Source organism: Montipora capricornis, chromosome 7 (assembly GCF_036669925.1).
Source record: "Montipora capricornis isolate CH-2021 chromosome 7, ASM3666992v2, whole genome shotgun sequence".
Classification (NCBI taxonomy): Eukaryota; Metazoa; Cnidaria; class Anthozoa; order Scleractinia; family Acroporidae; genus Montipora; species Montipora capricornis.
This window is the reverse complement of record NC_090889.1, coordinates 16,641,635-16,653,089: the sequence shown is the minus strand read 5'-3', so window position 1 is coordinate 16,653,089 and position 11,455 is coordinate 16,641,635. Positions and strand designations below refer to the sequence as shown.

Here is an 11,455-nt window from a genome sequence, read left to right as displayed (position 1 = left end):
AATCTGGGTCACAGAGATGAAAGGCACGGGTGATAACCACTAAACCACCCTGACTCCCTCAAAAAATCAATCCAAACGAAACATAATATAATACTTCCAACCATTGGCTATTGCCCAAGTGTTTATCAACTGAGTTCATATGGTAAATTGGCCACCATAGAGAAATTCAAAAGCTGACGATTTGGGCGTTAGCCCTTCGTCAGAGCAAATATCGACGAGTAGAGTTGAAATTGGGATTACGAAGACCACAGAATTGAATTCGGTGTAACTGAAGATTAATTAATTCAGCTAATGGTCAGAGAGGGGTTGAGACTAGACCCGCGGTGCCGTCGCGCCGCACGCAAATTAGGCGACCGATTCACTGGACCACGTCGCGTCCTCAACGAAGTCTGTTTTGTCAAAGTATAAATGCGCCAATCAATTCCAAATTCAGCATTCTCTCACCAACGTGCAATTGTACCACCTTCTGTGAATTTTGAGCTTTGCCTGGGTTCCAAGGTGAATAAGACAATGAGAAGCGGATTTAATATTTTCTCTTGAGATAAATGTATCGCTTCGTAAAAGTGGTGATGAGAATTGTCGATCATTAATTGATTTTATTACATGATATGGCTTGTGTTTGTAGCCGATATAACGCGCGCTCTGATTTGCCAATTGTGACTGAATTGTAGGGCATTGTTCTCCCGTAATGCCCACGGGCCGATTACGGGCTTGCAAAAACAAAGCAAAAGGTAATTAAAAAATCATATAATAAACTACTTACTAACCGAGCTAGCGGTTGTTTTTGTACGGACCGAGCGCACTGCCACGACCTCGGGCCAATATTCCCCAGTACCGGCCCTCGCGCTCGGTTAGTAAGAAGTTAATATTTCACGGTGTTTCTTTGGTTTTATCTCTATTCTTTCCATCTTCACAATACTTGTTTAACTCAACAAAGTTGCCATAAAACTTATCCCACTCACTAAACAGTTTCATTATATTTGTACCTGAAGGACACGCTTCACTGTTGCACGATTGAGACTGGGAGCTAGATCCCACACAGAGTGCTCCGCCATTGCTTGGAGGAGGACTGGTGCAATTGCGCATGCGCACTTGTGACCCATCACCACATGACTTACTGCAGCTGCCCCAGGCCCCCCAAAGGGACCAACCGCCATTGACTAAGCAGAGGAAAAAGTAGTTAATATAAAGTGTTGAGCTAATTGTTGTTGTACACGAAGAGATTTCTTCGCATCTGCGACAACAAGGCCTGTAATTATGTTCGTTGACGTTTGAATATAGGTTGACAAAACGTTGATTTTGTTCTTAAGGATCAATTTAAGCAATTGTGGATTCACGAGGCACGGCCGAGTGAGCCCACAACAAATTTTGACCACTGTGATGAAGAATATTGTTGTTGAAAATAATACAGACAACACTGAACTACATTCGACTTGTTTTTACCACAATTTTAAACGCCAAAGAAAGATTATGATCCAAGATCATGACACAAAGAAAGAGCAAGCGTGGTCTATAACTCTTCCGCAATCTGATTGGTTTGTTTTACAAAATGAGCGTTCCTGATTAGCTATTACAACTGCGTGGGACATTGACACGAGCATGACGCAAGCAGCGCTGTCTGGACTCTTGTCGACAGCAAATTAGCCAGTCAAATTTCGAGATAACAAGCAATTGTGGTAAAATCGTCATTTGATGTTCCCTGAAAGTTTATACTGAATACTTCGTCCGAGGAATGTGTTTGTTACTGCGGTCTACTTCAGTATTCTTGTTCAGTATGGTAAAAAGTTGAAAAGAGTCGTGTGAAACGTATTCACACGGCATCTTTTCTCACAGGTGATCTTAAACTTACCGTCAAGAACTGTGGAAGTGAACTTTGGCAATTACCTGGACAGTGATTCGTGTTGCAGGGTTGGGACTGAGAACTAGTTCCCGAACACATAGCTCCACCCGACGACGGAGGTGGATTAGTGCAAGTGCGCATGCGTGTTTGAAATCCACCGCCACAAGTGAGACTGCACCGGCTCCAGCCTTCCCAAGCAGACCAGCCACCATTAACTCGAAAAAAGGAGAGTAATAAATGTCGTTACTTTAAGTAAAGGCGGGTACCAAAACGTCAGCCTGTATCAAGAGTTAATTACGTAAGAGCGTTGTTATGGCATAGGTGGGCTCCCCAGCAAAGTCACAAATGAGTCTATTTTTAGAGTACTCGTTCCCGCGAAAATCAGTTGTCATGTTCCTGGAAAAAACATTGCAAAAGCAGTCACGCGCGACATGGCTTCTTCTGATTGGTTAAAATTGGCGGCCCTTTGTTTGTTTCGCGCGCAAAGTGTACCTAAAAATATATCAATTTGTGACCGTTCTGGGGCAAGACTGTAAAGTGATAGATCAGCACCCTTATCTAATTCACTCTTGCTTATATAGGTTGAACATGGAGTATACTTTATACTCTGGATGGTGTATATGTTACTTTATTATTCAACACATTGTGACAATGTCCAAATATGGCCATGGCGTGCTCAATATTCGCCGTGTGTACTCAAGCCTATATCCTGCGATAGACGTACTTTTGTGTGTTACGGCGAAAAATGGTAGTTTTTCTAGCTTTTTTTCCCGATAAACGTAGAAATTTGCGCTTTTTCATCAATGCATTAAACAATAAAACAATTATCCTGCGAAATCTTGTGCAATATCGCCTGATTTTAGCCAACTCGGCCGACGGCGTCGTCGGCTAAGTGTCAGGCGATATTCCAAGCGATATTGCAGGATAATTGTTAAATATGTACATGTATATGCCTTCATGACACCAATTCACCAATTCAGTCAAACTTGGTACTTGAATATACACAAATATATTACAATTCTTACACACCCTTGATCTTATATTTTTACTTCTTGGACTAAATGTGGCAGTTTTTTTAGGAGCTCATCATGTTGAGACTCTATCTCCCATCCGTGGCCTAGAAGTCAACCCTTTCCCGGATAGATTTATTTATAGAACGCTTCCTTTGGGAGATTCAGCCAGCTAGTTGTTGTAAAAGGCAGTCAAAACAGAGCTACCTCTGCGTCAACGGAAATATACGGTGGCCAGTAAGAGTCATGCTGGTGTTGTTATATTCTGCAAGTCGAGAATTTCCTATCTCGACCTATAACGCGTAACCCTAATCCTAACCCTAACCCTAACCCTAAGTCAAGATCTCACATTATAAGCGGGATCTTACAACGCGAAATCTCGACTTATAATGCGAGATCTCGACTTACAATACTAGATCTCGATTTCTAAGTCGAGATCTTGACTTAGGGTTAGGTTTATAAGTCGAGATCTCGAGTTATAAGTCGAGATAGGAAATTCTCGACTTGCAGAAAATAACAACACCAGCATGACCCTTAAGGGCCACTGTAAAAATAGGATAATTTTCGTGGGAAACCTGTTCCTAAAAAAATAAATGTACTCGGGAAAAGGTACGTTGATGCAATGAATTAGTAGAGATAGCTTGATGAGCTCCCGATTTTATTCAACTGTTATGACTATCATGTTTTGTTCACTACTCGCAATTTGTGGCGTTACGATTACGGGCTTGCAAAAACAAAGCAAAAGGTAGTTAAAAAACCATATATTAAACTACTTACTAACCGAGCTGTAGCTCGAGCCGTACTGGGAAATATGGCCCTTGGTCGTTTTTGTACGGACCTCGCTGCGCTCGCGGTCCGTACTGCCACAACCTCGGGCCAATATTCCCCAGTACCGGCCCTCGCGCTCGGTTAGTAAGAAGTTAATATTTCACAGTGTTTCTTTGGTTTTATCTCGATTCTTTCCATCTTCATAATACTTGTTTAACACAACAAAGTTGCCATAAAACTTATCCCACTCACTAAACAGTTTCATTATATTTGTACCTGAAGGACACGCTTCACTGTTGCACGATTGAGACTGGGAGCTAGATCCCACACAGAGTGCTCCGCCATTGCTTGGAGGAGGACTGGTGCAATTGCGCATGCGCACTTGTGACCCATCACCACATGACTTACTGCAGCTGCCCCAGGCCCCCCAAAGGGACCAACCGCCATTGACTAAGCAGAGGAAAAAGTAGTTAATATAAGGTGTTGAGCTAATTAAGTGTTGTTGTACACGAAGAGATTTCTTCGCATCTGCGACAACAAGGCCTGTAATTTTGTTCGTTGACGTTTGAATATAGGTTGACAAAACGTTGATTTTGTTCTTAAGGATCAGTTTAAGGAACTGTGGATTTACGAGGCGCGACCGAGTGAGCCCACAACAAATTTTGACCGCTTTGATGAAGAATATTGTTGTTGAAAATAGTACAGACAACACTGAACTACATTCGACTTGTTTTTACCACAATATTAAACGCCAAAGAAAGATTATGATCCAAGATCATGACACAAAGAAAGAGCAAGCGTGGTCTATAACTCTTCCGCAATCTGATTGGTTTGTTTTACAAAATGAGCGTTCCTGATTGGCTATTACAACTGCGTGGCACATTGACGCGAGCATGACGCAAGAAGCGTTGTCTAGACTCTTATCGACAGCAAATTAGCCAATCAAATTTTGAGATAACAAGCAATTGTGGTCAAATCGTCATTTGATGTTCCCTGAAAGGTTATACTGAATACTTCGTCCGAGGAATGTTTTTGTTACTGCGGTCTACTTCAGTATTCTTGTTCAGTATGGTAAAAAGTTGAAAAGAGTCGTCGTGTGAAACGTATTCACACGGCATCTCTTCTCACAGGCGATCTTAAAGTTATTATCAAGAACTGTGGAAGTGAACTTTGGCAATTACCTGGACAGTGATTCGTGTTGCAAGGTTGGGACTGAGAACTAATTCCCGAACACATAGCTCCACCCGACGACGGAGGTGGATTAGTGCAAGTGCGCATGCGTGTTTGAAATCCACCGCCACAAGTGAGACTGCACCGGCTCCAGCCTTCCCAAGCAGACCAGCCACCATTTACTAGAAAAAAGGAGAGTAATAAATGTCGTTAGTTTAAGTAAAGGCGGGTACCAAAACGTACATACATACATACATACATACATAGTTTATTTGATAACGCAGGTTACAGAATGCGCAAGACTGAAGTCCTGATGTGGACCTGCCTATCTACTATTTAAGACAAAAGTATGTACATGTGAATAAATAGAAAAACAACCGAAATAAATAATAAATATAATAATAATACAAATATAAATATATAGCACTATGAACTACAATTTAAGAATATGGTTAAGAACTAGATAAAATAATCATCAAAATTTTAAAAATTCAGACACAGTTTAATTAAGATAAGATCAATAAAAAAATTCCTCGTTCCTGTTTCTTATCATGGAAGATTCCTTATTATAACTTATAGAATTAATTAAGTCCTTACTAGATCTAAGTCTTTTTTTAAAATATTCTAGGCTAGAAGACTTTTTGATCGAATCAGGAAGTGAATTCCATGCAATGGCAGCTCTATGCCTAAATGTCAGCCTGCCAATTTCTGATTTAGGACTTGGAAATTTGATATTCATGGATTTCCTCAGGCAGTAAGATGATTCTTTTAACATCACTAGATCATTTAAAACATTGGTATTGTATCTATAGTAGGATTTATAAGCTTCTACTAACAGTCTCTTAGTATAAAAAAATGATAAATTGTTCCAGCCTTTCAATTTATTTAATTGATCAGCATTCGAATTTCTTGAAAGTTTGTAAATAAGTTTAGAAGCTCGTATATGAGCACGCTCAAGATCATCCATTAGTGCAGGTGAGCAAGAACCCCATACTAGTATTCCGTATAAGACACTTGGAAGTACAGTCCTAAAATAAATGGTCTGTAGAATGGATGATGGCAAGAATTTGATTCTTCTGAGGACTGCTATTTTCTTATTAAAAGATTTTAACAGGCTTTTAGTATGTTCTTGCCAAGAAAGATTACTGTCTATAGTTACTCCTAGACATTTACATGATGATTTAAATTCAATAAATTTTCCCCCATACTTCAAAGGCAACCATGGGCCAATGAATCTTTGTTTAGATAATAATAAGGCTTCTGACTTAGTTTCATGAGCAATCAATCTGTTAGCACTACACCAACTAAGAACTTGATCTAGTATATCTTGCATGGTCTTAAATATAGTGTCGATATTATCACTTACTGTAAATATGGTAGTGTCATCAGCAAACATATAAAGTTCTCCTGAGGTTATAAATTCAGGAAAGTCATTGACATAAAGAAAGAACAGTTTAGGTCCTAAAATTGACCCTTGTGGTACTCCAAACTTGATAAAGCTAGTGTCTGATTTCACTTCATGAACATGCAGCCTGTATCAAGAGTTAATTACGTAAGAGCGTTGTTATGGCATAGGTGGGCTCCCCAGCAAAGTCACAAATGAGTCTATTTTTAGAGTACTCGTTCCCGCGAAAATCAGTTGTCATGTTCCTGGAAAAAACATTGCAAAAGCAGTCACGCGCGACATGGCTTCTTCTGATTGGTTAAAATTGGCGGCCCTTTGTTTGTTTCGCGCGCAAAGTGTACCTAAAAATATATCAATTTGTGACCGTTCTGGGGCAAGACTGTAAAGTGATAGATCAGCACCCTTATCTAATTCACTCTTGCTTATATAGGTTGAACATGGAGTATACTTTATACTCTGGATGGTGTATATGTTACTTTATTATTCAACACATTGTGACAATGTCCAAATATGGCCATGGCGTGCTCAATATTCGCCGTGTGTACTCAAGCCTATATCCTGCGATAGACGTACTTTTGTGTGTTACGGCGAAAAATGGTAGTTTTTCTAGCTTTTTTTCCCGATAAACGTAGAAATTTGCGCTTTTTCATCAATGCATTAAACAATAAAACAATTATCCTGCGAAATCTTGTGCAATATCGCCTGATTTTAGCCAACTCGGCCGACGGCCTCGTCGGCTAAGTATCAGGCGATATTCCGAGCGATTTTGATTGTTAAATATGTACATGTATATGCCTTCATGACACCAATTCACCAATTTAGTCAAACTTGGTACTTGAATATACACAAATGTATTACAATTCTTACACACCCTTGATCTTATATTTTTACTTTTTGGACTAAATGTGGCAGTTTTTTAGGAGCTCATCAAGTTGAGACTCTATCTCCCATCCGTGGTCTAGAAGTCAGCCCTTTCCCGGATAGATTTATTTATAGAACGCTTCCTTTGGGAGATTCAGCAAGCTAGTTGTTGTAAAAGGCAGTAAAAACAGAGCTACCTCTGCGTCAACGGAAATATACTGTGGCCAGTAAGGTTCATGCTGGTGTTGTTATATTCTGAAAGTCGAGAATTTCCTATCTCGACCTATAACGCGTAACACTAATTCATTGCATCAACGTACCTTTTCCCGAGTACATTTATTTTTTTAGGAACAGGTTTCCCACGAAAATTATCCTATTTTTACAGTGGCCCTTAAGGGTCATGCTGGTGTTGTTATTTTCTGCAAGTCGAGAATTTCCTATCTCGACTTATAACTCGAGATCTCGACTTATAAACCTAACCCTAAGTCAAGATCTCGACTTAGAAATCGAGATCTAGTATTGTAAGTCGAGATCTCGCATTATAAGTCGAGATTTCGCGTTGTAAGATCCCGCTTATAATGTGAGATCTTGACTTAGGGTTAGGGTTAGGGTTAGGATTAGTAGAGATAGCTTGATGAGCTCCCGATTTTATTCAACTGTTATGACTATCATGTTTTGTTCACTACTCGCAATTTGTGGCGCTAAATTACGATAATCCCGTACTTGAAAACGTAAACATAGACCAGCCTATATACCTGGAATTACGCATTCGTTATTGCTGCACTGTTGGGATTGGGAACTGTTTCCTTTGCAATCATTGCCTCCACTGCACATGCGCTGACGAGTTCTCTGGCCTCCATTGCACGTTTTTGAACATGTGCTCCATACTCCCCACGAAGTCCAAACACCGAAGGCTTCAAAAGGAATCAGATGATATCTCAATGAAGAGAACAATTCGAAGAAAAAGTTTAATAAACTAAGTTTATTAACCTTTGTTGTAGCCACTCAGCCTACAGTCAACTCTCGTTATAGCGGACACGCTCGGGGACGTCATCTAGCGTCCGTAATAGCGGGGTGTCCGAAAAGGCGAGAGTTGACTGTATGTGGAAAAGTGCAGGACCAGGACCGGCGAGTATCCGTTTTAATTATAGCTTTCTTATAGACTAAGTCAGAAGCACATGGGGTGCTTGCTAGCCAATCATATTCCTAGTATTATAAATGATTACCGCAGCGTCCGCGCTTGGACGGCGCATTATTTTATGTTCTTCTTAACAAATGAGCAGCAATGTTCTATCGGGTTTATTTCATTCTTTGATTCATGCATCACGGGAACATTAGAACCAACAAATGACCAGCTCCCAACATTAGTGGCTTCATAACTAAGTTGGCTAGAGCGTCACATCGGCATCGCGAGGTCACCGTTGAAATCCCGAATTTTTTAGGCTCCCTACGAAATTGCTAAAATAGGCCATTTCCGAGTTTATGTCTGCCTCCTCTTCAAAGCGAGTCTAACTGCGCAGTTTTTGTGATGGTAATTAGTTCTACTTAACATATGAATGAAAACTAATTTTGATAAGAAAAACCGTCGCACTTAGACTCGCTTTGAAGAGGAGGCAGACATGATTTCGAAAAAGGCCTATTGTGTTCATAACTGCGAGGATCACAGCTTCACTTGAGGAGTGTTTAATCGGGTTTAAAGCTCATGCACGTCAGGAGCCCATCTGGAGCGTGCAACCTCCATACAGCGTCTGTGAAACGGCGTTTTCAAAAGTAGGTTTATTTTTAAACTAGCCCTTCCCGCGAATTAGGTCAAAAAACAAAGGCAGTTCCGGTTCGGTGACCCTATGACGTCAGCTGAATTTCTTATAATTGGTCATCGGGCTCCTGTGGGAGTCTCATTCGCGGGAAATTCAATCTAAAAATAAATCGGCCTATGAAAACGCCGTTACACGAACACAATAGAGTTGTAGGCTCCGCGTCATGGGTTCCTGTGCTCGTGACGTTTTACCAGTGTCTAAATAGGCTGTTAGGTGTTTAAATTATTAATGACTTTTTGATTAAACTGTCTAAAAATAGCTCGAATGAAGAAAGTGTGGTTTTGCGTTGGAAGGCACTGAAACACGAACCTTTCGCTCCTTCGAAGGGCTAACACTTGAAACCTCCCCCTTATCACCTTCTTTGATAAAACGGTTTGTTTAAATGTCCCAGTTTTGGAGCTCCAGGCTATGAATTTCTGCTATTTACTAAATTTGCAGGCGCTTAATATCTCTCGTATTTAAGAATTTAGCAGAATTTGGCGTAGTCAGCTACCTCTTGATAACCTCATGGAAACATAGGTTGTATGCTTCGTGGCATGCTTCTACTGCATTGTACAAATAAGCTCACGGCTATCTCTCTCGGCTTGCTTACTACGCTTTTCATAATTCTGCGAAATCTCGTCTTCAAGCGCCAACTGCCAAACTGCGTTTTGGCTTCCATCAATCATACTTCCGACGACAAGTCGAGAGTTGATCCGAAACTACGGACGCCTAATTCAATTTATGGGTGAAATAACCCACCAATAAAGTGAAGCTATTAGTCTCTCCCCTCGAGGCTTTTCAGGACTGATTTACAATGCTTTGCAGGGGACTTAAACCAGACGGCTTGTTACGCAGTTTACAATTAATTTTAGGAGGTGATAGATGCCCTCGTCCAGATAAGGTCAGACTACAACACCGGGGACTAAGAAGGGAATCTTATCGAATAGTGAGCGGGTTCTATAACGTCCCGTGTTATTTAATTTCCAACGAGGGCCATGAGACGGTACCTCTGGTTTACAGTCCCTATCCGAGAAGACTTGAAATTCTAACCATTTTCAGATGTAAATACAAAGACAGCGCTTTCTCCTCCGTTATTTTAAGACCCTGAGTGTTGGCCCGGCCGGAGTCGAACTCACGACCTCCCGCATGACAACCCCGATGCTCAACCAACTGAGCCACCGGTGCGTGGTCATCAACCAATCAGCATCTTTGGTTCCCACGGCAAATTCGAACTTTCGAACTCGACGCCGATGGAAAGCGAAAGGGAATCTTTTTACTGAAAAACCTCTAAAAGGATATGATATCCATGGCATTCGAGCTGTGAACTAAACAAAAACTCCAATTCACTTTTCGGAGGTGGAGTCGATCTTCCCAGCTATGTCCGATTGATGGAAGCCAAAACACAGTTTGGCGCTTAGCTCTGAAGGTGAGATTCCGCAGAATTATGAAAATAGCAGTAATGGATCGTACCTTAAGAGACGTGCACTACACTTACCGTTTGAGGATCTACTAACGTTGTAGACTGAAACCAACCAGTGACCTCCGAGGCCGTGAAAACACCAGGGTACCGCACGTGCTACGTTGGTGATGCTGTCTCCATTGGGGCCCCAGACACAAACACCATAGTTTGTGATAGCAAAATAAGTATAGTCATGCGCAAGTGCCTCCTTTGCGCAGGCTAGAATCACGTGACTCATATTCGGATAAAAGTTCCAATCGATTTGATATCTGTAGTCAAGGTATACAATGGGGAATAGCGGATTATAATAGCGCTCCTGAAAACACCCCGAAGATGTAACTTTAACTAGAAAAGAGGAAAAAAGGCAAATCATGTTAATCAAACGATAAACGAAAATTCTACGATTTTATTATGAGTAGGAACGTACAACTTCATTGGATTTATGAAAAGGCATTTTAAAAGGCCGAGTTATTTTTGGATTAACTTTCCCGAAAAACCAGACCTTTCCAGCTAATCATAAGTCTTGCATGAGAAATTATTACCCTTGGGATTTAGAATAGACGTCACTCGTGCAAGCAAAATCAAGTTTAAGAACTCGTCTAAAAATAGCTTGATCTGTGAAAAGACCGTTACATAGTCCTAGTACATGGTTTTCAGACACAGATAACATGATGTAATGTACAATTGCTGGTGAACGAAAAAAAGAAGCTAATGAGAGATCTTTTGTTTTCGTCCACCAACATGGCGGCGATGACGTAACGTGAAAACTTATCTACCGCTAGATGGTTTTCGCCTGACGTCACAGCAGCCATGTTGTTGCACACAACAATAGAGAAAAATATCTTTTGGGAATTTGTCTCTATTATAATGCAAAACATGAGCCATAATTTCAGTGCTATTGTTTTGTGCATCAACATGGCCGTCTCATCACGTGACTACTGCCCGAGCGGCACTTACTCTGGTCTACCAACTGAGACACCAAAAGGTTCGAGTCCCGTTCAAGGCCTGGATGTATTAGGCTTGCATGCGCCTGCTTAAGTTACATATCTAAATGTGATGATTTTCTTAACTTTCATCTCATGAAAATTCCATGGAAGTGAACTTTGGTTTATGCATTTCTTACTAGCGAACAGGGTTCAAGGT

At 40.8% G+C, this 11,455-nt stretch overlaps 2 protein-coding genes across 2 annotated transcripts in view; both read right to left on the bottom strand.

Annotated features, from left to right (window-relative positions):
* The window catches only part of LOC138057475 (uncharacterized), an 8,772-nt gene extending 6,718 nt beyond the window's left edge, over positions 1-2,054 (bottom strand). Inside the window, exons 1-2 of the mRNA XM_068903490.1 lie at positions 1,885-2,054; positions 987-1,160 (exon numbers count right to left, since the gene is read on the bottom strand). Coding sequence (XP_068759591.1) covers positions 987-1,160; positions 1,885-1,981 — 271 coding nt within the window. The 5' untranslated portion in view covers positions 1,982-2,054. The remainder of the gene's footprint in view (positions 1-986; positions 1,161-1,884) is intronic.
* Positions 2,055-3,778: 1,724 nt separating this feature from the next.
* On the bottom strand, positions 3,779-10,550 carry LOC138055714 (coadhesin-like). The gene is made up of 4 exons (XM_068901595.1): positions 10,349-10,550; positions 7,810-7,968; positions 4,800-4,970; positions 3,779-4,068 (listed from the first exon to the last, which is right to left on the bottom strand). The coding sequence occupies exons 1-4, from the start codon at positions 10,548-10,550 to the stop codon at positions 3,779-3,781; spliced, it is 822 nt and encodes a 273-aa protein (XP_068757696.1).
* Between the last annotated feature and the right edge of the window lie 905 nt (positions 10,551-11,455).